Source organism: Argiope bruennichi, chromosome 4 (assembly GCF_947563725.1).
Source record: "Argiope bruennichi chromosome 4, qqArgBrue1.1, whole genome shotgun sequence".
Classification (NCBI taxonomy): domain Eukaryota; kingdom Metazoa; phylum Arthropoda; class Arachnida; order Araneae; family Araneidae; genus Argiope; species Argiope bruennichi.
Genome location: NC_079154.1, coordinates 1131929 through 1158808, shown reverse-complemented (window position 1 = coordinate 1158808; position 26880 = coordinate 1131929). Strand labels below are relative to the sequence as shown.

The 26880-nt window shown below is 25.3% G+C and overlaps 1 protein-coding gene across 1 annotated transcript in view; it reads left to right on the top strand.

Annotated features, from left to right (window-relative positions):
- The window catches only part of LOC129965698 (tax1-binding protein 1 homolog B-like), an 86878-nt gene that overhangs the window by 36464 nt on the left and 23534 nt on the right, over nucleotides 1–26880 (top strand). The window contains exons 10-25 of the mRNA XM_056079807.1: nucleotides 1211–1300; nucleotides 3295–3410; nucleotides 5419–5456; nucleotides 8815–8863; nucleotides 9060–9091; nucleotides 9185–9224; nucleotides 10629–10686; nucleotides 13637–13699; nucleotides 13896–14003; nucleotides 19826–19912; nucleotides 21807–21869; nucleotides 22045–22092; nucleotides 22268–22351; nucleotides 23017–23142; nucleotides 25417–25473; nucleotides 25768–25920. Coding sequence (XP_055935782.1) covers nucleotides 1211–1300; nucleotides 3295–3410; nucleotides 5419–5456; nucleotides 8815–8863; nucleotides 9060–9091; nucleotides 9185–9224; nucleotides 10629–10686; nucleotides 13637–13699; nucleotides 13896–14003; nucleotides 19826–19912; nucleotides 21807–21869; nucleotides 22045–22092; nucleotides 22268–22351; nucleotides 23017–23142; nucleotides 25417–25473; nucleotides 25768–25920 — 1212 coding nt within the window. The remainder of the gene's footprint in view (nucleotides 1–1210; nucleotides 1301–3294; nucleotides 3411–5418; nucleotides 5457–8814; nucleotides 8864–9059; nucleotides 9092–9184; nucleotides 9225–10628; nucleotides 10687–13636; nucleotides 13700–13895; nucleotides 14004–19825; nucleotides 19913–21806; nucleotides 21870–22044; nucleotides 22093–22267; nucleotides 22352–23016; nucleotides 23143–25416; nucleotides 25474–25767; nucleotides 25921–26880) is intronic.

Genomic DNA, 26880 nt, shown 5'->3' with positions numbered 1-26880 from the left:
ATAAAACCCACCTTGAAAAGTCTGGAAAATTCAAACAGCAGAAATGATGGCTACCTTGGACCAAATTCATTAATTTATTCATACTCATACAGAAATAGCACAATTATTTACTGTATTAAAATTTTTTGTGTAATGTCAGCTAAAATCTTAAATGTAATTTTGATACAATCCAGCCAATTGTTCATAACTCTTTTTAATTTTGAATATGCAGTTATTGATTAAGTTATTGAAAAAAGCAAATTATATTTTACCCTATTTGTTATTGATACTTGCAAGTAGCAGTTATTTTTTGCTATCATTAATTCTGTTTGTATTCAGTGCAAATAATATTCATCTATCAGCTTAGTTTTGTTATCATTCATTGGAAAAATCAAGATCTTTTAAACAGTTAGTGCCTCTTATAATATTGAATGCAAAGTTTAAATCTAAATTGCAACAGGGTTACCACACCACCGGGAGAACAAGGAAAACTAGAAAAACACAGAGAATTTAAAATCGTCTAAAAAAATTGGGAAAATGTAGAGAGATTTGAAAATTTTCATAAAAATAGGGAAATACAAAGAATCTTTTTAGTTATTTTTTTCCATCTAAAAAATATCTATCTCTAAAGATTGCAAGAATAAAAGATTATTGTCATATCTTCTAAACAGAAAATAACACCATTCGTGATTATGTAATGCAGAAACTCAGCCCTTTTCTTTTCCTTCCCTTTTTATCTGTATAGATCATTCCAGTTTCGATTTGCGAGACAGTTATTTTACCATAAGATTCTTAAACTATAGCTTATGAGCATGCATGAGATTTCTGTAACTGCGTGAAAGAATATAATGCATTTCTCTGACGGGATTAGCAACATTCAATATGAAGAAGCAGCGCAGTGGTGTTTAGTTAACTATATTTGAGTTTATATAATGATTTGTTTGTTATTTGAGAAACTCAGCTTATTCAAAGTAGATTAAATAATTTTTTTAAAACAATGAGTTACTTTTGGCATTATTTTTTATTGAAAATAAAATAATAAATAAAGATGCTTTAGCTCTTGTCTATGCAATGAAAAGGACAATAAAAATATCCTACTATAGCTTAGATTTAAAATAGATAGGATTGAGAGTCTCAGTAAATTTATCTTTTAAAGAAATTTTTCTCAATTATTATTGTATAGTATTTTTTTTCATTAAAAATTTTTTCCTAACCAATTGTACTTTTGTAGGACTTGGTATGTATCATTAGTGCTGCAATAAAAAATCTTGACTTCACGGATGAAGATGAAGTGGAGAAATTTTTTGAGTTGAAAACTCAGGTAATTATTGTTTTGAATTTAAATTTAAAATGTATAAATTGATATATCCTTTGTTGCTTGGGATTAAAATCCTTTCATGTATGATATACAAAAGAGAAATTTTAAAAAGTAGGGTTAGATTCTTTACACTGTCCATCAATGAGTACTTACTATATCATTATTTCAGAATTATCTGTTAAATTTTCTGAAGAATTAATAACAATTAAAAGAAAAATGATGTCTTTGAAAAGATAAAACTTTTTATTTGATGACGGTATAAATTTTTTCTGTATAATTTCTTCTATAGTTTATATAAAGAAGAGGTAAGATATTGATACTTTTCTTGCCATTGTTTAACATATGCTTGCTTTCAGGCATTATTAAATCACTACTTTGTAATAAATGAAAGTCTGACAGAAAGATATGCATTAAAATAAAACAAATTAAAAAAATAGTAGTAGAGCAGTTCCAAAGTTGCTATTGATTAAGATGAGTTTAATTTTTTAAAAATGAATAACAATTGTGAGAAATATGATTATGCAGCCATTAAAGAGGTAAATTTTTGAAATTTAATATTTTGGCAAAATTGAGATTTATTTTAATATTTAATTAACTTTTCCACTTTTAAAAATTTACAATAGTTTTTCTCTTGTCTTAAGGAATAGTTGCATAAAATTGGATGAAATCAGCCCAGTCATTTAAGAAGAGACATCGAACATACATACATAGCCACAATGACTTTTATTTATACTATGATTAAATTTTTATTCATACATGTTGTATCATTATATAGCTTTCATTCATGCATTTAAAGGTATGCAATTAAATTCTGATTATCTATTTTGTAAAAGATTTGAAGTTTGCTAATCGAAATGTTGAGATTAACACCTTCAATTACAAATAATAAAAAGGTTTCATTACAAAAATTATGGATAAATTTTTTTGTGTGTGAAGTCGGCATTTCTGCTTAAATGGAATTTTCACTTGAATTTCTTCATGTGTCATTGTAATTTGGAAGAACTACCAGTATCAGATCTTTCATTTCAAAAGCAAATTTAATTAGGCATTAATTGTATTTACTCACTTTTTTTCAGTACTTTTCATTTTTTTTTTAATCTTTGGATTTTAGTTCAAAAATCACTGCTAATAAATTTGTAAAGTTCTTTTGATTATTTTTATCTGTGTTTATTGCCTTCAAAATAATTTTCATTTTTGTCCATCTACTAGTATATAAATTAATGATATATATATGTTATGATATTTAAACTCTAATTTCAATTTAATTAATTTCCAAGGTTTTATCTTAATTTAGCCCATAGTAATTTCATTCTAAAATATTCTATTTTGTGATCTAATTCCACTTTCTCTACTTAATTAATTCAAGAGAAGCTTTATAAAATTGCTGAATTGACTAAACGCCGACACATTCACACGCTCCGCATGAAGAGATAGAAAACTGTCCAGTAAGCACATTCTTTTAAAAAGATCCCTGTGTTTCCTTTACATGTGATTGACATGCATCGGAAATCCCTATCAGAATCTTAATAATATAATAGCACTGCAAAGAAATATTTTCCCTATCAAAATCTCAGGTTATATAAGATGAGGGATAATTTATTTCTCTTCTTCTTCCCGACTTCTGCTTTTGTGCCGCACTGTGGCAGATGTGCCATGTCCGTGCCTTCTTGTAAATAATTATGCTTTCCGGAAATGGATTAAAAAGAATTTAAAAATGCAAAAAGTCTTTTCACTGTCTTAGTATACATACTGTATAGTATAACTTAGTATACTGTCTTTAGTATACATATAGTTTAACATTTGTTATGAAACATATGAATTTTAGTTTCATAAAAGTTAGGATGTAATTGTAAATCCTGCGCCACATAAAATAATGCTTATATATATATAATATAATTATTTAGTTTCATTTAGATCTTAATATTGTTATTTCTGTGTCAAATTGAAAAATGAACTGATTATTTTGTTTGGTAATTTTTTTCCCCCTTTTATTGTAGCTGCTCATTATTTTGAGTAAAATGGCACGAGCAACTGACCTGGCCAACATTTGTGACCGAAATGGATTGCATAAAATAATTCATTCTGTAATTGAAAAGGATATGAAAGGAAACAGGTAATTCACATGTGTTAAATTTTTATGTATTTGACCATTTAATTAACATTTTGAAAAAATCATTTGTAACTGCTTAGTGTTTTCATAAAAATATTTTTTGAAATATATTTGTTTAAGTATTTTCTGGTTTCAAATATAGTCATGTTGTGTATTCTTCAGGGACCTTGGTGTCCTAGTGGTAAGGTGTGGGCTTTGGAACCGGAGGGTTTCAGCTTTGAGGCCCAATTGAGAACTGTCATGTAAGCAGGTCTGGGGCACATTAAATTTGCAAGGGCGAAACGTCCTACTGTTAATGTGGTGTAGAAATTTGGAGCAGGTACCAGTTCAGGTGTCCCCTCATCATTCGACCGCAGTTCAAAATTACGAGGTCCATCCCAAAATAGCCGTATTGTTGTTTTAAAATAAGACATTAATATAATTGAATTGAACCAAACTGTTATGAATTCTTTATGAAGAACTATTGTTTTTCTCTCACATTTTTTCAACTTAAATGGTATGGCATTCAGTTGGAGCTTCTTGATAGGATTCCTTTTACAGTTATTTCCAAACATTTTTTTTTTTAATGTAGCATGTGCCAGTTTATTTGAATGTCATTTTTATTAATAATTTATTGTTGCTCTATAAAAATTAAAATTTTAACTTAATTTAAAGAGAGCTTAGAGTTATTTCATTCTACAATTCAAGGTATTTTAATGGTACTTTTGTGCATTTGATAATGCCTAAGAAAAATAATAACAAGTAAAAAAAATATCTATTACTATGTTTGCAGAGCTAAGCTACTTTCTTTGGTAAATCCTATTATTTAGAAATTGACACTTTCCTATCAATCCTGAGCATTCCCTTTCCTAAACTGTTTTTTTTTTTAATTTTATTTTTAAATTATTCCTTTTTAGTATGAGATTAAGGGAATTCTCCTTTCTCTTTGCACTTTACTTTTTTTAAAACTCTTTTGTGATAAATCAGTTAGATAATTTGTTTTTTTATGAAAAAAGTAAAGATATGCTGGAGCTCATTTTTATCTGGTTTCTTTTACATTAATAAAATGAAGCAAATTTAATTAATACAACCACCCTATTCATTTTTTATTAGTATACATATAGTTTAACATTTGTCATGAAACATATGAATTTTAGTTTCATAAAAGTTAGGATGTAATTAAAAATTTTTTTATAAAAGTAATTTACAATATTTTTGAGTTGATGAACCATCATTGATTACCTTAATATTAAAACCTAAAATCTTTTGTGGTTCCCATGGAGTTTTAAAGGTTCATCTTGCTTATAGTAGACTAATCTGCTATATGTTATATGTTGTTTACTTGTATCTGTTGATAATATGTGTAAATTTTATTAGTTATTTTTATCATTTTATTAAATCTGACACGTTGAAATCTTGTTTAACAGAATTACACTTCAAACTGACCTTGTAATTCCTATAAATTATTCTCTGTAAATAATCTAAATTTAAAGCTCAATAAATTATTAAATTTTTAAAAATAATTGGAATTGAATAACTAGTTACAGAATGTTATCTAGCTCCTGAAAGTTGAAAACATTTCTTAAAAATATACTGACATAAGAGATTTTGGTATGTCCAAAAATGTAATAATAATTGTATATATTCTTCAGAAAAATAAAAATTAAGAATTCCATCAAAAATGGTTTTATTTCCCAATGAATAAATTATCTTCCAAAGGCCATTTTGTTGAATCTTAAAAATAAATTATTAATAATATTTTTTGCAAAAGTTTTACAAAAAATTTACGAATTTTTTAAAAACTAGTGATGATTTTAATAATTAAAATAAGTGTTGGATATTCATTTTTCAAGAGGGTTTTCTTAATTTTTTTTTATAGAAAACTATTTTGAATAATTTTTTTTAATGTAATTTGTTACCTATTCTTCAAAAATATTTTTTACTTGAATGTAGACTCGCTAAATTAAAATTTGACTTGTACAATTTAAACAATTACTTGTTTGTTTTATTGACTTTTCTTTCCTCTGTTCAGCTGTACTGTACCCATGACATGTGCTTTTGAAGATAAAGGTATGCTATTTTCATAAATCATTTTCCTTAATTTTAAAGCCTGGATTGTTAGATACACATAATGATTATAGCAATAGAAACTAAGAAGGAAAAAAAAAATGTTTTCTTAAAAAAAGTTATAATTTAAACCAAAAAAAGGTTTAGTAAGAAACAAATTAAAATTTGAAAGTTTTAAAAGATTGGTTCTAAAAAAATTCATAAAGAAAAAGTTACTATTTGTAATCAATAAAATTTCATTACAAAATGCATTTTCGAGGTTTATATGGAATCTTGTTGGCCTTTTTGTAATAGTATAACTATGCCAACAACCTTCTAAAAACCAATGTTTTACTTGCATCTAATAGCCGTTAATTAAAGACTCAGAGATTGAGGCAGAGAATTTAATGATATTAAGGCTATTTCTTAAATGCTTAATTTGATTTGGTTGATTTTATATTGTTGCATATCTTATTAATTCTTACAAATTGAATCATAATAGTATTTTTGTAAATTTTGCTGTAGGTATTATAATTTTAGAAATTATATCTATTGACATTAAATTAATTTCTTTTTCATAATTCATTTTTTTAAATGTTTTTTTTTTCAATTAATAAATATAAAAATTTTGCTGGCTCTTTCCTTCAAAAGCTATGTAAGCTCATAAAATGTTTTCATACTTTCATTTTGACTAATTTCTGCTTTCCCATTTAGTTAACTGGGCTGTGATCAAAGCCCATATTGTCCAAGAACTTGATGCTTGCTTCTTCTTAAATAAAAATAATAATAATAAAATTAAAGAGCCATTATAATATAATCTGTTTGGTGATGAAATTCTGTAGAATTTTGAAATCATCAACTGCATTTAAAAATGAAAAGACTGGACAGCACTTGTTGGAAGATATTTTTATCAAAGGTCAATGGAGCTTACCAGGAATGCATACCTCTGTGTAATAATAAAAAGCATCTAAATAAGTGAAAATCAAAAGAGCATAGTCTAACATGTTTTTCGATGCATAAATTATTTGATCTTATCTCCCCATTATCGAGATATAAGTGTTACAATCTGGCAACATTTTATAGAAAATCTCCAAATTTAGCGACTTTTGGTTTGAAATAGAAGTTTCTGGAAACAGTGATCAGAATATTGATATCTTGAATATTAACGAAGTTGCAGCGACTGTTCTAAAATATTCCAAATATGAACAAAAAAATGATTAAAGCATAGAAAATTGTGGCACCAAGAACATTTTCTGAACTTAAGTCTAGTGCAGCAATTACAATGATCAACCTCCTGCAAAAATCAAAATTACAAAGGTGTTTCAAATGGTTTCATAGGCCGAGTTTTATAACCCAAACTTGTACCTAGCATAGGAAATCATGCTGGAGTATTCTGTAGCACTAGACTTTAAATGCATAAGGGATTGAAGTTTGATGATGTTATCGCTTTGAAAAATATTGACTCCTCCTTCCATTATTGCAAATTACTTCCAGGATCGGAAGAATGCTATATCCAAAGGTTGAATTTGGGAAATAGCATCTGGTAGAATTTTCTTTGATTGAAATGTCACAGCTTCAGAGGCTTCTTCACTTACATTGATATGGCACTATTCCATTATAGCATCTGGTGGTACCAATAATTTACCCAAAGAATTTCTGTGAAACAAAGCTACTACTGCTTAAGTAACTAAACTGTGATCTACTCGTAAAGCCTCAATCTCATTTGTTTTGTATAGTGTTGGCCACTTTTCTACATAGCCAAGTATGGAAGTTTAGAACAGTTGCTGTAACTTCGTTAATATTCAAGATATCGACATTCTAATCAGATTCTTCCATTTTTTGCCAAAAGTCACCAAATGTGGCGATTTTTCTTTAAATGCTGCCAGACTTTAGGATCTTATATCTCGATAATGGTGAAACGAGAGCAAATGATTTATGTGTCAAAAAAAGTTTTATTATGCTTTTTTGATTGCTACTTATTTAAATTGTTTCATTATTACGTAGTTCGTGTGGTTCCTTGGTTAGGATTCAAAATCAAAAAAATGAAAGAAAAGAATTACTATATTATTACTTTACAAACTGAAGAACCATTACCTTGTTTCAACTAAAGATATAATTAAAAAAATGTATTACTGACCCTGTGCTACACATTATTGTGAATTGTATCATGTGTTGTCTCTCTTTAAGGGAGTGCATTGGACAAAATATTGCTTCTGCCCATTTTGTCCTGATTTCTGTTCATTGAACAAACATCCACTAAAATGAATTTTTTTAAAAATAATTTATCAGTGATGTTAAACAATCAAATCACTGGTATCAAACAATTGTATCATCAAGAATTATTTTTTCCATCTTACAATAATATTGCAAAAATTATATCATTCAAATCTTATTATTGAAAAAAAAAAAAAGTGTTGCAGAAAAATTTATTTATTCTTCTATTCTATTGCTCTGTGTTGCTTTTAACTATTGCATTTTAAATTATTTTGCTGAATTTTTATATAGTAAATATTTTAAATTATGACCAGAGACCAATTATATATTTAAAATTTTTAAATATTTACTAAGCCGTTTTACTTCCACAGAATTTTATGATAGTAAGGGCTGTGCGGTCATATGATGTTGGCAAAGGGAAGAATCTAATAATTTCAGTTTATCCATATACTAAAAATAATTATTTTTTAAATTCTCAAATGTAAGTTTCAATTTAACTCCCAAGTTGCATGTGTTTTTGGTTTTCATACTCTTCAGTCTGCACAACACAAAGTAAATCTGATTCTGCTAGAATTCAGGGGAAATTACCTTCAGAAATTATATAAGCTCACAATGCGTTTTAACATTCTCTTTTTAGGCTGATTTTTGCTTTCCTGTTCTGTTCATGGTACTGTGTGGCCACGACTCTAGCTAAAAAAATCTTGATAATAGATAAAAATTGGAATTTTTTCCAGACCATCATAAAAAGTAAAATATATTGTTAAACTTCATGGCTGCTTCTCCTTAAACCAAAAAATTTTTCACGTACACTCCTGTTTTCTTTAACAGTATAAGTTTATTTTTCATTATGTTATGGAAAGAGTTCAATTTTTATCTCCATTATTGAGATTTATTTATAAGAGGCATGATTAATGCAAAACACGGTTTAAAGAAGAAGGCAGGATTAAGAGAAGTGACCCTGAAAAATAGGGAATTCATTTTCATAGCATTTTTGCTTAGCATGTGTTAGTCGATATGAAAAAATAAAATCCAACACAACTCAGAAATTAAATGAAGTCAGATTTTGAGAGAATAGAAAATAAGTATTTTTGGGATATTGTTAAATTGATATTATTGCATATATATATATATAGATAGATAGATTATATATATCTCTATATTTTTATAGATCCAGTATTGGCAATTGCTACAAATGCAGGTCCATCCAAACTTAAAATGTGAGTCAGTTTTCTGGATATTATCATGAAAAAATTTTTGTTGATGTATTTTTTATTTAATCATCTGCTTTCATTTGTTATAATACTTATAACAAATGTTATGTGATTTCTGCTATTTACTTTGTTAATTGCCAAACAAAATTCAAATGCTTATTATTTTCTGAAAGTTATATGATTGTTTTCTTGTTTTATTTAGACCTGATTTTCCTACATCTTCAACTGCTAAAAGTAAGGATATTTTAATTTTAAGATTTAATTTTTCAATTTTCAAAAACCTTTTTTATAGTGTAATTCAATTTTTTTCTTCTTTTTTTTCTGAAGTTCCACCATTAGTAAATTCAAGAGATAAAGAGGCTGCAAAGTGAGTTCCCTTTGTATTGCTATAATTTGCATATTCACATCACAGTCCATTGTAATATGATGAAATTTTCTTTCTGTGATTTTAAATTAAATCATTGTATAAATTAATTGATTTTCATTAAAAGTACTCTAATGTTTCTAACATTTAACATAATTTGTCTAAAAATTATGATTCTAAATATATGGGACTTTAAAATCAATTGTTGTAAATATATATTTAAAATAATATCCATAATTAATAATAAAGTCTTAAAATATCACAAGAAAATCATTAATATTTAAAAAAATATATAATTTTATTGCTTTTATTGTTTTTTTTTTTGTTTGTTTTTTTCCTTTTTTTTTCTATTCCTTGGAGAAATTTATAAAATAATTTATTCTTTCGTTAAGATATGTAAATAAGTAACATTCTTTATTTGAGTATGAAAATATTGCACTCTCAAAAAACAATCAGAAAAGCCTCACCAATGGAAACAAATTTTGTCTTTATAATTGCAGTAGTAAGATTTGTTATTTTATATAGGAAAAGTGTTAATTCCAAATCTTTCAATTTAGAAACTTCAGTTAATGGATTTTGAATATTTTTTTTCACAAATTATTTCATTTGATTCTTAGTGCATGTATCATTTGTCAAAAATTGAATTATCATACCTGATCAGAATAGAGAATAGTTTCTGTCCTATCTTATTTAAATTTTTGGACTATTAAAGTCATCAACTCAACTCATCACAAGAGTACTATAAATTACTGTATCTGTATTGAATGATGCAGTACATTTCTGTATGATTTAAAGTTATAAATAATTGATCAATATTGTGTTGCAAATACTGAATTTTATTGTACAAATTATCCTTGATTGATGCTTAAAACTTCATTTTGTACGAATGCATCAATTAATTTAAAATACATAGGGATTATTTTCTCACTATTTAAATCAAAATAATGATAAATCTTGTTTCATTATTTATATCATATCATAACCCTATTTTCTCGTATATTAATAGAATTTGTTTGTCTTTTCAAGTTTAAAAGTCAATATCTGTGTGATACTTAGAATAAAACCTTTAAAATTGTTATCCCAATAACAATTATTGTTTTTGTGAAAATTTTTATTTAGTCTGTTAATTAAAATGGATTAAATTTCATAGAATGTATCTTTTGAAAGTATTTATTAATGAATTAAAATGGGGGAAATGTGATGGAGCAGATAAAAATGTTAGCTTGAATGATTATTTAAATACAAGCTATGTAATTCTATATATAAATGTCAGTGTAAAATTCTGTTCTTATAACTTTACTTTTATGAAGAATTAAATTTTTAGGCTGTTTAATTATTTAGTAAGCATGATTTATAGCTATAACTTTCATTCAAATAATCAAGCTTAAATATTTATTTTTATTTCAGTGAAGATGCATCAAAGAAAAGTGCTCAAAGAATTTCTGTTAATAACGCTTTTGAATCAGTATGTAGTAATACATAAATATTTATGTTCTTATTTTCTTATTTTATTCAAAAATTTGTTTTACTGCTTTGAGTTTATTCAATCTTTAAACTTTTATATATACATGCATAAATGCCTATTATATATATATATATATATATATATATATATATAATAGGCATTTATGCATGTATATATAAAAGTTTAAAGATTGAATAAACTCAAAGCAGTAAAACAAATTTTAGCAGTAGTTTAATATTTCAAGTGATTTATATATATATATATATATATATATATATATATATATATATATATATATATATATATATATATATATATATATATATATATATATATATAAATCACTTGAAATATTAAACTATTGACAAACTTTTCTGATTTTTTAGCAATTGACTGCTTGAATATTTAATATTTATTGCAGTCAGTTATTATTTTTTCACAGTTATATTGTTTACAGTGTATTTCTGATTTGGATTTTCAAGACTGCATTAACTGAATAATTTTTTTAAAAAATCTTTTGAATTATTTATGTTATTGAAATAAAATAAGATGAAAACAATTTATTGCAACAAAAGACAGACAGGAAACAAATATGAAAAATGTTTAGAAACCTTTATGGCAACATGAAATTCAAGTTGGAAATTGTCCACTATCTATGCAATCGTTAGGGGAGAGTCAGAAGTTTCAATTCTCTTCCCTTTCTCTCCATTCCAATAACATTTACATATTTATTATTTTTATTAGTTGACAGTTTCAAGCATAATTTTTTTAAATGAAATTATCTAAACTTTTTCAGTTAATGGAAACAATTTTTTTTCCTCAACAACTATTTTTGCCTTTTTATTTGCACTTTTACTATTTGATGATTAAAAAATATGTCATGGTTTACTCTGAACCTTTGGAAAATTATATGGCAATTTTTTTTTCCTTCTCATTTCTATTTTCTATTTTATAAAGAGTCTGTTCTACTGTCATAGAACAGACTTATTACCTTGTTGCAAATGATAAGGTAGATGGATAAGGCATCATCTGTATTTTTGGTGTTTATTTTTCTGAATTTTTTATATGGAATTCATTTCTGTTTTTAATAAGATTGCATGGGTTAACTAATGGTTTTGACTATTTTTCTTATCAGACAAGAAGAGATGGAAAGATTATGAATGAAAGCTAAAATATGAACCTTTAATTCTTTATTGACCAACATTCCTTTTAATCCACTTTTTTGATGGAATTATTAGAGATTGTATAATTTTTAGTAAGCTTAATGGAAAAATGTTTAGGAATTAAGCTACATTAAGCAGAATTCTTCAAAATCTGTTTAATGTAGCATCCTTAATTTTTTTTTAAAAAAATATCAGTAATTTTTTTCTCCAATTTTTATTTTCATTTTCATTTTCATTTCAAGAATATTCTTATTGTTTATATTTTATTTCCTTATTTTTAATATTTATTATTTCACAAGTGAAAAAGTTATTTATTTTAATGTAATTGTTTCCTTCATATGAAATTAATTGCCTATGATTCATTGTCAGTAAGGAAACTTTATTCATTTTTTTAAAAATAGTTTTTTTTTTGTCTTAAAATTTATTTTATTTTGTTCTTTCAATTTTAAGAATAAAATTAAGAATTTATAAAATATGATTTCTTTTGGGATCTTTGATGTGCTAGCTAATGTATTATTCTTATTTGCTTTAATTCTTATTGCTTATTATTCTTATTTGCTTGCCTTCTGCAATTTTATTTTTGTCAGCATTGAATGAATGTTGGGCCATCCATGCTGTACATATGAACAGCAAATGATTTTAAAGTATTACTCATTAATAAAGTAAGGCATGTTATTCTACAGTATTTACTTCTTTATTTGTATGAGAGAGAATTAAACTCAAGCTTGGATCTGAAAAATTTCATTGAGAAGAGATAATCTTTTTATAAAGCATAGTATAATTATTGCTGCTTCACAGAAAAAAAAACAATAAGCATGAATAAGTAGAGAACAATATCTTGAAGCTTAGTGTTTATTCATGTTAGTGATACCTTGAATATAAAATATTGTCTTTACATAAATTGCTTGATTTTTATATTGGAAAAGTTGCTACCTTTTTCATTAGATTTGAATTATTATATTGGTATAAATTTCTTAATTTTTTCACAAATAAGAAGGTTCTACTGTTTCTCCTACTTTATTATTTTGCTTTTGTAACTTTTTTCATTAATTGTTTTATTTATAATAAGTAGTCATTCTAAAATATTTGTTCCCACTTTTTTTTTCATGCAAATGCATTTCTTAAATGATTGATTTATCATGTGTCTGAATATAAAGTAATAGAAATGCTATGCATTTAAAAATAAAAACTAATGACAAAAAGTTACTAATGATAAATTTAATTTTGTAATAATTACATAAATAAAGCACTTTTGTCTGATCTTGAAATATTTTCAATTATCATATAAAATATCAATAATAAATAATAATAATGAAATATTTTCATTTGTCAATTAAATAACATTGTAATATTAGTGAACTTGCTTTAAGGCTTGTTATTTCTTGGCTTCAGATTCAAAAAATTTTCTACAATTTAGGACCCAAATTTGCATTAAATTTCTGCTTATTATCAGTGCAGTTGATATGCCAGTTTTTTTTTTTTTTTTTTTTGCTTACAAATTGATTTAACTATTGTATCTGTAAAGAATTAGAATATCATTTCCTTCTTTCTGTTTCTATTTTAATCTCGTGGGATATTTCTTAATTCTTTACAGTATTCAACTTTATTAGTTTTCATTAGAAGTTTGCTTGTTTTATCCATAACTGAATATTCATTTCTTTTAGCTCTTTTTTTCTCCCCTTGCTATTTATTTTATGCATTATTATTTACTCCTTACAATACCTGAAAATTATTGATTTAGAAATTTATATAAGCTATTATTAAAAGAATTTCCAAAAAATTTTTAGGAAGTGTTGGAACGCCAAATCATTGAATTGCCCAGATTGGATGTTATTAATGAAGCCACAGTCGTATGTATATTTTTTAAATATTTAATTACATAATTATAAAAATGAAGAAACAGTAAAACTTTTACAAGAATTTTCTAATCTTTTTTGATGAATAAATAATTTTTCGTGAGAATTATAAAATGATTTAGCTGTATTTAGTAGGAGCAATTTTCTCATGTTTTACTTATAATTGTTTTTTTTTTCCCCCTTCCCATAGAAGACATTACTGGTGGATAAGCCTTTGGATATAGAAGATGTAACTGTTATAAACAAATTGACTGAAAAGATCATTAAAAGAAGTTTCAATTTATATGAAATAATTGAGGTATAGATTTTGTTTCTTTGTTAATAAAAACAAAAGGGGCTTTTGGCTTCCCTTTGTGGCTTAAAAAATTCTACAGCGTAAAGAGTTTAAAAGTATATTTTGTGAATCTCTCTCTTTCTTTTTTCTCTCTTTTCTTCTCTCTCGCAAGTATATCTCTCTCTTTCTTTTTTTAAAAATAAACATTTATTCAAAATGAATTAATGTTAAATAATGAATAAACGATCTTTTCTCAAAACGATCGTTTATTTGTCATGAAATAAATCATGAAGTTGAAATATTTAAAAATTAGAACTGAATTACAAATTAGAACTTCAACTTACTGATGCTTTTATGAAAAATCAATCTTGCATTGAAGTATCATTTTTGTGGAAGAATATTAAGTAAAAAATAAAAAAAACTTGAAATGAATATTGCTTTGAAGAAAGACCAAGACATATTAAGGCTATTATTATTAACTTTATAACATACTTTTAGTAATTAAGCTCTATATGAAATGGTTTCTGTTAGGTATCCCTGGAATAGAAGAAATTCGTGGTTTCGTAAAGCAGGATTCTAGATAATTAGTGGCTGGGATTCAATAAGCACACTTCGTAGGTACTTAATGTTTATTAACCACCTTTGCTGACAAGCTGGTTTCCCAGGAATATTAATAGTATTTAGCTTCGGTTAAACCTTTTGCACATAACTTCTTATTCATAATTATCGGGTCTAAGTAATTTATAAATTGCTCTCTGCCTTTTGTAATGACTTAGAATTATTATTATTTTCATTCCATATAAAATATACCGATAACTAGCAAAATCTTTTTACCTTAACTTTCAACAATGAAAGAAAATTGCATGGTTTACTCTTTGATGAAGTAATAGAAATATTCCTGAATTTCTTTGCAACTGTGAAATGTATTATTAAAAATCACACTAAAATATTTTTAAGGAATTGTCAAAATTCAGGAAAAAGAAATTGCATGGAAATTCAGTTGATATTATTAAAGAGACAATTTTTTAAATTTTGAATTGATGTAAAAGTCAGTTTTGTGCAGTGATATGTTTGAGAGTTATTGCAATAAAATATCAGTATTTGTGCAATTACTACACAAGTTCATAACACCTGAAAGTTAAAAATGTTATTATAGCAAGCACACACATACATGCAGACTATTTTATCATTCTATATTCTATTTTTAGTTCTTTTAAGCCCTTTAAATTCAAAATAGCATCTGTTGTAGCCTGGGAAGTAATATGTACCTTTAGTAAAGTGACTGTACTGAATTAATTGAGATAGATTAAATTGCTTCTAGTGGCAAAATAAGCAAGTAAAAAAACTAAAAAAAATAAAGATCCCAAAAAGTCAGGTAGAAAAATATATACTGTACTGTAATAAAAACATAAGAAATAGTTTCATAGAATTATAAAATTAAAAGAGATATTTGTGATTAAAATGATAAATTTTCCCTAATTTGGGAAAGTTTTGTCCTAGAATTGCAAAATGTATCGTTAGACCACCTCGCCCTTCCCAAGAGCGTTTTTTAGAATTTTTAAAATTATTAATCATTTTGTTTACTTTCTTCATTGCTTAAATTTTACTTCGTTGTTGCTTAACTCAAAAAAGTTCTATGATAATATAGAAGTCTTTTTAAATTTTGGGTCAAATTGTTCTTTAAGTCTCAGAAAGTTACTAATTTTAATCATAAATATTTATCTATCTAATTTTATTGTTAATGCATGAAATTTTTCCATGTGATTTTATTATTGTATACTGTAGAATATACTAATTGGACTTTTTGCCCAATTTCCTTTATTTGTGAATTATTTTTTGCAACTTCTGTATTTCACTACTATAGGGGCACTGTAACTTGTTTCTATAAATTCAGCATAGCCATTTTACTATGGGTACATGTTACTTCCCTAAGTATACTAGATGCTGTTTTGAATTTAAAAGCCTTAAAAGGAGTACAGGATCCACAAAAATTGCTAACTTAAAAAGAAATCAATTTTTTTTAAAAAATTGTGTATTTTGTAATTTGTGAACAGTTTTATTCCAAGTTTAATTTTCCTTATTACTCTTCTACTTCCATTGGAACTCATTCATATTACTAGTAGAAAAATATTTTATTGTGTATTGATTTATTGTAAATTGATCTCTCCTCTTCCTTTTTTTTTGTTTTGTTTTATTAATGTGAATTCTGTATTAAAATTACCAGTGTGCCTAATGTTATTAAAAATCCTTAAAAACTTATTTTTTTATGGTCCTCATATAAGGGCCTTAAAGGTATTTATTTTTTTATCCAGATGTTTATATTTTTCTTTTGATGGGGAAAAGAATCCAATTTCTCTACACTAGATCTGTCCATTTATAAACTTATTTTCTTTGCGGTGTTGTATCTTTCAATGTTAATGGATTTTGATGAATCCTGGAGGTTAGTAGTAAAGGATTTAACTTGATATAGGGCAATACTCATAGAATGGAGAAGATATATCCTTTTACTTGACTCTTCTTTTGTCTCCTTTTGCTTGTTTAGAGAGGAGGGAAGATCTTTGTTTTTACAAATAAATTTATGTATTCATATAAAACCATTAGTATTCGTTTTTAACAGTGAATCAGTGTTTTTTTTTTTTTTTTTTTTTGCATGTGATTACTTGTTAGTAGAGAATTTGTTAATTGTATTTCAACATCATTTAATGATTCTCCATATGAATTACTTAAGTATTTTTACTTCAATTAATTCTTGGGCAAACATTTAGTACTTTTTAATAATATGCCAGAAATTCATTCATTGTAGACTTCCAAAAATGAATCATGGAATGATTCAAGGCTTCTAAAAATGGAAGTAAAGTAAAATGTTTATAAAGCTTTAAGGTGTATTTATACACTTCAAAAATCGTGCAAAATATCGAATATTTTTTTTTTATTGCTTAATAATGTTCTCTGATCCTTTAGCTTTCAAACGATACCAAGATGTTGTCAGTATTCGAAATATTTCTCAAGTTATAATTATTTTTCTTGAGGTGCTTTCATTAAAAACTCTGGTTACGGATTTTTTAAAACTCATTTTATGAAGAATGATATTTTCCCACTATGTTGCTTCATTCAAACAATCATACTCAACAAAAAATTAACCAAATACAATTATTTATGTATCAAAATAATCTGTATGAAATAGCAGATGTTTTGTGCCTCAATCAAAGTTATATTATAAAAATAAATTTTTAATAGCTATTTAAAAGTTAAAATTAAAGAAAAAATCTCACTTTTTCTATTCATTGTTGATGAAAAAATTGTTTAAAAAGAACTATATATTTTTATAACTTGATTAAGGCAGACAACATCAAGACTATTATTAGGCATAATTTCCAACTAGAATTGTGTGATTGTACAAATTAAAATTTAAGATATCATGTTTAAAAAAATATGCTAATTAGCTCATTAAATATTATTTAATTAATAATAATTAGTGTAATATGGTTTTTTCTCACTGAAATGAGTTTAAACATATATTAATGACCTACTATAAAAAAACTGAATTTTTAAAGTTAAAATTTAAAAAAAATCTTCTAGTGTATACATACACCTTAAAGTTACTTGTAGGTCATTTGTTACTCTTGCCAAACGATTTCAAAAATAAAAAAGGTAAATAAAATTCCCTTTTTAATTTTTTGGTATATTAACTATTCAGAGAGAGAGAAATATAACCACTTAGAAAATCTGGAACTCGAGATTTTGCCCAATCTTTCTGATTCAAACATTCAGTTTTTGCATTTATCTTTGTCTGTCTGTGAACACAATAACACAAAAAGCTGGAATTTCTTAACATCAAATTTGTAAATTTCTATTAAATTTTGATTGAAAATCATTTCTTTGAAGAGTCTTTTTTTCCTGTTTATTTGAATACAGGTTAATACCATAACTTGAAAACACCAAGTGTTGCATCAGTAAAATTTGGTGCAGTTTTAACGTCTAAAGTATGCATCTAAATCATAAATTTGAACCAATCTGTCATTTTTTATATTCACATGGGTGTAAACATTGTGACAGATAAACACAACTTGAGGTAAATGAAATTTGGTAAGTAACTATATTTCTAAAATTGTAGCTCTGCTACTATTTTTGGATGTGTTTAACTGACCAAAAATTTCCCAGCATGCTCGTTGAAATCGGTGTACTCTTGACTTTTACAGCCTTGCTCAAAGTTCCTACTTTTTATGCCAGATGGATGGATGATGATTTCTTTCTTAGGGAGTATGCAATGAAATATTGGAGAGATATTTTCAGCTTCTTTTGCATGTGTTGTACAATGTATTAAGCCTTTTTTTTTTTTTTTTTTTTCAAATGTATCAGACTGATGACTAACTCAGTTGAAATTATTTTTTGAGTAAATTACTAATGCAGCTGTAACTTTTCTAGTAATGTACAATTGAGGAGAGAGTGCAGTTATAAGAAGAAACAAATTATTGCAAGGTTTACATTTGTTGAAAGAAACATCTGATAAAACTACTTTTCAAGCCTGATTGTCAGCAGCTTATTTTAAAAATTATTGAGATATATAAATCTCCATTAAAATTTCCATTGGGAAGAAATTATGTTTCAGCTAGGAATAAGTAAGTGTGTGGGAGAAGAAACAGAAACATATTCTTTACTTTATTTTCATCAAAATGGATAAAAAAATATTACTCTCATGGAGTTTATAGATTCAGGCCCAAATCATCTTTACCTGATTTTGGCAATTTTAATGTCGGGAAAATGAGATTGGATTGACTGTTTTTATCCTATATTTGAAGATTATAAATTTTTTAAAAAAATGGGGAGAATTTTCAGAATTATTTTCATTTTTTTTCTTCTTGTGAACAAGCAAGTTGAAAATGGAATCAGCATTAGTAAAAATATTGAAGATGAAAATTTTATTGAATAATATCATGCTTCACAATATGTAGTCTATTACCACATAAACCAGTCTAGCAGAATGAGGAAATATTGCTAAAAGAATTGTGAATTTTAGAAATCCCAGTCCATTCAAAATATCACTTATTTTTGTTGAAACAGATGGCATAAGGTTAGAATCTGATTTCTTATCTTTACAGAAAAAGAAATTTCTTTTAGAAAAGGAAATGTCTGAAATTGAATATAAAGCTAATGCACTTGTTCAGGAAGCTATAAACCTTTCACTACTAACAAAATAATTTAATGAGTTGGGAAAAGTTACTCAGGGTATTCGAACTAATTGAAAGGGTTTAGAAAAATCCTAAAAGAAAGCAATAATTTATTTACATATGTAATAAAGTTAGTATGATTTTTATATTCAAGATTTGTTTACCTATATTCTTAATCTTTTTTCCTTCGAGGAATTGGAATGTTAATAAAGTAGAAGTGTAACTTTTAAAAAAATTATATTACTGATTGTTAATTATATTACTGATTTCAAGGGAAACAATCATAAAAAAAGCAAAAATAAATAAATTATTAACTTAAGTTTCAACGTTGGTGAAAAATATTCAGTAATACTTGATGGTATTCTGGTATTCTATGTCCATATTTGTATAAAATTGAAAACTTATTTAGTTAATACCTAACTTAATCTATTTCATTGAACTCGCAGTTCTAAAATAAAAAAGTTTTAAAAAACTATGTTAAATTTGGTTTTTATTTTTTTTCTAACGGTATTTAAAAAGTACTTTTTTTTAAAGTTAAAATTAATCTATGCACCCTGATTACTGTGTAATTTAATTTTATATAAAATATTGTGGAAAATATTTTAAGTTATTGTAATTCACTTATTTCCTTATTTCATGTCATCATATATCAAAATTTAGTTTCAAATTTTACTCCAGGTAGATGATTCTTCCTCAGATTCTGGATCAGATGCAAGTGAAATTTCAGAATGTTCTACATCTTTAAAAAAAGATTTGCAATCTGTGGTAATAATTTCCATATATTCTTTGTTAAAAGTGTAAAGTTAGTTATATTATGCCAAAATTTTTTGCATTTTAAAAAGAAAAAAATATGATTCAATTTTCTTATTTTTTAAATATTTGACTAGTACAATATGTGTAAACCATATTTTAGTTGAAACATATAAAAAAAGAGTGCTTTAAGAAACATTGTTTCTATGTAACAACATTCCACAGAGCTTACTCTCCTACAATTAATTAGGATAATTAGAATTCTTCATAATTAAGAGCCATCCTTATATCTTGCCAACATCAAACAAGTTATGAAATAAAATTGTTTAAACCTAGAAATTAAATTTAAGGTATCTATAAAATGAGAGGAAAAGAAAGACTGGTGTGAAATGCACAAAATATTTTGTAAATCCTCTCATAGTTTATTTTGAAAACATTTTAAAATTGAACTAGGGTAATTGTAAAATATGTTGCATTATTGCATTTGTCTTGGACATTTAAAAGATTAATTGTGAATTTTATATTATACAATGAGTTTTTTTTTTTAATTTATGCTGCTATTTCCATATTTTACTGCTAAAATTTATCAAATATTGCCTGTAACATTAAAAATTTTGTAGCTTTTGTAAATACTTCTTGAGGTATTTTTAGTATTCTAGTTTTGCTGGTTATGAATTTGCTTCTGCAGATTTTATTACATTTTCAGAAAATTTCTGTATAATTTTTTTAATGATAAATCGCAAATTATTATCTATAATTTATCCTTAAAAGGGAAATAATGTATTGCTTTAAAAGCTCATAACAACTCGAGATTAACCTCTCTTTCATTCATAATTCTCTGATTTCAAATTCTCATTTATTAAATGTTGATACCAAATTTTCATTATTTTTCAACATGAATAGTATTATGGGACTATAAACTTAAAAAAAAAATTAAGTAAGATTGTCAGATTCTGAAATTGATTTAATCTTTAAAAAGATAAGGAAATTTTTCTGAAATGACATGATTTCCTTAAAGAAAACCTTATCATATGAATGCAGTGTATGATACTGGGCTAAATGATGTTTGTGAGATTGTTAAATTTGTTTTCTTATAAACATAGATACTTTTATTTCAGATATTTGTTTTTAGCGTTTATTATATATGTGTAGTAACTCTATAAAATACTTTTAAGATTTGAATTTTTAAAGACGACTTATAAACATATCTGAATATCTTGAAAAGTGTTTTGGGAAGGTATGAATAGTTCGAAAAGTGTTTTGGGGAGGTATGGATAGTACAATTTCACAAAAACCTCTTATTGATTTTTAAACAAAGTTTTCGAAAATGTGAAGTGTACCATTTTTACAATAATTCAAGTAAAATTAGTACTTCTATGCATATTTTTGACTGATATACCATAATTAAATTCATACTTAAAATGAAGATTTTTGAGTTTATCAAATATTTATTAAAATATTAACATCAAGTTTTTAATGTTACTTTCTAAACATGGACACTAATAAAAAAAGATTCTCGCTCACTAAATTATTCTTATATATGCTGTAGAGATTTATTTATGTAAAATATTCTTAAAACCTCAAAATAAATTTTTGATGTGTTCAGTTATTATTTTTGAAGTTAGAAAAATTATACTTAAAATGTAATTTTTTAAAAAAAATATGTTTTAAATTTATATTTTAGATTAATTTTTTACAGTTAATGTAATTATATTCTAAAGTCACCTCATTTTTTATTTTTGTTTATATATAGCTCATATAAACTTTTAAACATATTCAGATATCTTAATTTCAAATAGTATATGTTCTTTTTAGAAAGTAGGGAAAATAAAATGAATTTTTTCAGTATATAAACATTATAAACCTTTACATTTTTAATGGAGGTTTCATATTAAATTTGCTATTACAGGGCAGAATAATGCAAGCTTTATCATGTCTCTCTAATCAGACTATTTTGGAGCAATTAATTGTGGTAAGAACTTTTTTATATAGTTTTCTCTTTGGAGTAGTGTGAATCATTAGCAGTTTATTTTGCTATCACAGTTTTTTCCCCTCACCTTCTTATTATCTATTGATAGAATTATGAAAAGAAGTTTTCTTTATTCTAATATGCTTTCATCATGCTACATTTAATTTTGCTTGTTTAGACTGAAAATGAAGAGGACAAAAATCTGATACATAGGAATGATTGGCATGTAAGTTTCAGATTTCTTCTTTTTTTTTAGCATTTTTTTTCTTAATGTGTCAAAATAATATTTCATTAATCAGGTTTTTTTTTTCTCCTGATAAAGAAATTTTTATTACTATGGCAAATATTTTTTTGTATGTGTAAAATAAAGGAAAGTCAAAATTTCATTTCAATATATTTAGGAATTACTGCAAAAATGTGCATTGCGTTATCAAATAGAAATTTTGTTCGAGCACATTGAAAAACAGAAGGAAGGCATCAAAAAGGTATTGCGCTAAAATTTTATATTTATTCTTCTTTTATAAGAACTTAATGAATGCATGAATAAACAATATTTTCAGTCATTACAAATTAATATTTTGATTATTATTAAATTAATATGAATTCAGCTATGTGTAGTTCATGAAGTTTTAAAAGCTTTTTATGTATTGAAAATAAAATAATGAATTGTAATTGTTCTGTGTGATATTCTTTTTTAATTGTTTGCAGTTTAAATCTTTCGTTTTATGTCTTACTGCTGAATGTTGCTGCAATACAAAGTGATTATTAATGAGCATTTTATTTTTATTCAATATAAATGAATATAAAATGTTGAAAAGAAAGTTGGTACTTTAAAGATTTATTAAAAATTGTCTTTTATTTTTAATGAGAAGTCATGTTATCGATGAAAGTATTTTTTTTGCTAACTTTCATCTCCTTCTTATCATATGTTTATGCCTTTAGTTTTAATCTTAGAGGGTACTATAGGTACAAGAAATCTATGCATATATTTCACTTTTTAAGAGTCTAAAACAAGAAAATGGAAGAACTGTACTTTGTCCGAGATGCCATTTACTCTAGTTATGCTACAATCCCCCTTCCAATTGTTTTACTTTTTGTGTGTTCATGGTGGCATATTCATGTACACATTATTTACCATTTAATTTTTAAGGTGTCTGAGAAGATTTGCGATTTACTCACGAAGTGTATGGTATTGAATGATGAAGTGTCTGACTCAAAAGCTGTACGTGAAAAATTGCAGGCTGTTATAGATAAGAAAGACATGCTTATTGAAAGAGTAAGATTGCCAAGAATATTTTTGATTTGTTTGAAAAACTTTTCTTTCTCATTTTTGTATATTACATTTCTAGAAAGTGTCTAATTCCCTTCAATTAGAGTAGTTTAGGGACCTAATGTCATCAGTTTTTCAGCACTCTATAGATTCCCATCTTTCTAATATCGTGGGGAGATTGAAAAGAGAATGCTGTTCTAGTTGTTATTTTTGTCATTTAACAAACAAGATTTTTCAAGCAAGATTTGTCTCAAAATTGCAGTTTCCTAAATGCAGCTTTAACAGGAATGCAAATCTATTTAAACAAAACATTAACCTACACGCTTATTCCGTACACTTTGTTTCAACACTTATTCAAGGTTCCTTACGCTTATTCAAGGAAGTGCATCAGACTTCGCTGATGCTATTTTTCTTAACAAAACATAAATAAAATAATATTTCTACTTTAAAAATGCAAAAGAATACTTTTCAGATAAATATTAGTTTTAAATTTCCATATGAAAAATGTTTTAAATATGAAGACTTTTTAAAGTTATTTTAAGGAATATTGATTTTCAAAAATTTAAAAATACAAGGTTTGCAATGAAGTTATTATTTATTTATGACAAGAAATTTATATTACTAAATTCAAAATTAAATAAGCCTTTGAGCCTCAGATACTTGATGACACACTTATAGGTTAACATTACCAATAAAGAAAGAAGAAGAAAATAAATATAGCAGAAACATTAAGTAGGGATGACTTTTTAAACTTTAAGAAAATATATGAGGATTAGCGTGAGTTGATAAATGTAAGTTTTTATTGGATTTCATTACTTTATATATCAGCAACAACCATCAAAGTACTTTCTTTTACTTGGGAATTTGAAAAATTTCTTAAATCTGAGTTACTATCTTTTACATTTGTTCTCAATGTTGATAATTTTGCAATTAATACAGTCTTTTCACTATCTTATGTCTCCTTTGTGTTACTTATAAGTTCACTGCTCTTCAAAATTAGAATCTATATATACATACTCTCTTTACTAATTTAAATAGTTAATTAGTTTTGAGAAATCAGTTTTTAATTTATATAATCTTAATAGAAAAAAGAATATTTGTAATAAGATATAATAAATTTGTCCTAGAATTTAAATGTGCAAATTCTAAAATAATTATAAGAATTAGTCCTTTAATTGCTGGCTTATTTTTTTTTTATTCAAGGAATTTTCTTCAAATTTATTTTGTTTAAAAAAATTTTGCGATTTTCAATTTGTTTAAAATATACAAATATAATGCATTTCCACTGAAATGAGGATTATAGTAGATTTTTAACGATGAAATTCTATATAAGTGCTATAAGGTATTGAAGTATATCATTCTTATGATTGATGTGGGTATTTTTTATATATAACAGTACTACAATAAATATCTCAAGCACTTTTTTAATAAATTTATTTATTTCATTAATTTAATTTTTTACTTGTCAGTGTTTGTTTAACGTGATTCATCATTTATGAAGTTCAATTCATTTTGTTTCATGCCTATGCCATATCTATATATAAAAATAAATAATAAGTAATAATATGCTAAGCAATATTAACACAAAATTATTATAAAGATAATTCAACAATGATATAATTGCAAATTCTATTTGTTAAACTTCTAAAACATGCATTATTTAAAAGAAATATAGTTTTCCTTTTTGATATTCATTATCTCTCTTTCTGTTTCCCCCCCCCCCCATATGGATTTTTCTCTTTGTCAGTATTTTTACATGTTGCTTTAAAATGTCTGGCATTTAGATAATATAAAGGCAATGTGTTTTACTAAGTATAATTATCTTGACAAATTAGTAGAACACATCGGAAAAATTGAAATTGAAAATAGAAATTGTGAATTCAAAAAGAAGCAACTATCATCTAGGAATTTTAAAAAAATGCATCAAAACAACATGGCTACTTTTTTTGCTGTAGCCAGATTCGGATCTTGCATTGAACCAGTAATTATGGTCCTTTCTCTGATATACCAAACCAGGCTTATAGACTAAAACCTATATGCATTAAATGCAAAGGTCCATTCTTAAATGTTGCAAAGTTATTAATGAATTTCATCTTAACATTAATGAATTTTCATTCTGTATTTTATTAAATTTAACTATCAATTATAAGTGTGGCTATCCAAGAGTTAAGAAATTGAATTCTTTTAAAATTTTTGCTTTTTGTTCAATATTTTTACTTGCTATTAATTTTTGTTGTACAATGGAACAATGTTTTACCTTTTCCCCCATCTTTTTTATAGCTGAAAGGAGAAATTGAATTGAAAAATAATGTCCTCCTTCACTTTTGTAGTCAAAAGGTAAATAATTATATATTCTGCAATGCTTAATATCATATTTAGTCAAAATATTTGCAACTATTCTTCTAATATCTATGTTAAGAATATGATTTTTTTTTTCTAAAAAAATATTGTTTTTTCAAATAAGAAAAAGGTCATGTAGATTTACTGAAAAATTATTTAGATAATTTTTTAAATTCATTATCAAAATCTTAGTTGGGCTTTAAATGTTTTTAATGATTAAATAAAATGCTTTAATTAATTTTCAAATAATTCTACTTATTAGTATCAATTTTATTTTACAATACATTATAGGAAGTACTGGAATACCGAATGGAACTTGCTGAAAGAACCATTGAAGACTTTCATGCTCGTATTGTAGAAGCTTCTAATTTATATAAACAGCAATATAAAGAAATCGAGAGGCTGTCCAAAAAATTAAGAAAGTATAAATCGGTGAAAGATAAGGTAAGATTTATGCTATTTAATATTTATTTATTTATATATTTTTGCATATAGACTCTTTTTAGGGTATTTTGTTATAAAATAAGTTTAATGTTGTATATCTGTGATTCTTTTGCTGTTAATTATTAAGGTTTTTGTCTGTGTTTCTTTTATAATTAATGTCAGCTGAATACAAAATTACAAGTTTCATTCAACTACCATTCTATATTATACAGTTTAATCATTTTATTAATGACTGATATAAATTTTGTACATGCATTATTTTTGCCTTTGCTTCTGGAGTAGTATAATTGCAGTATTACTTATCAATTAGTATTTTATATCTTCCATGTTGAACTTGTTAATCATTTAAGTAACAGTCTGGCATGCTTATGCACTGTTGCCCTATTGAGAACATTTTATGTACAATGTTTAAATTACAATATATTTCTTATACAAGTAGTAATAGTAGCTGAAGATAATTAAAAGTCTTATTTTCAAATAATTTAGGAAAAAGAGATAGCACTCCTCTTTTTTTTAATACAAACTTTTTCCTTTAGAGAATGTTTTCCATTTCTTCTAACAAGTAATATTTAGATTAACTTTTACAGTTTTAAAAAATTCTGTAATTTATGAAAGAAAAATAAATTTTAAATTTCTTTTAATATCTTGCTATTATTTATTTAGCTATTATATTTAGTATAAAAGCTTTTTTTTTCTGAGTACTTTATAAAGAATACCAAAAAGAAAAATATTTGAATACAAGTCCAAAAATTTTGATATTTTAACCCATATTGAACTGTTGTCCTATTTACAGAGTAGTTGAATTAAATTTGAATAAAATAAAAGAAGCAATTAAAATGTACATAAAAATGTTCTTAAATTATTATAAATAGACTAAATCTAATAAATTAGTGGTGAAAATGTTATTAAAAAAATTAATTAAAAGAAATTGCTTTAAATTCACTTCTAAAATAATGTCAA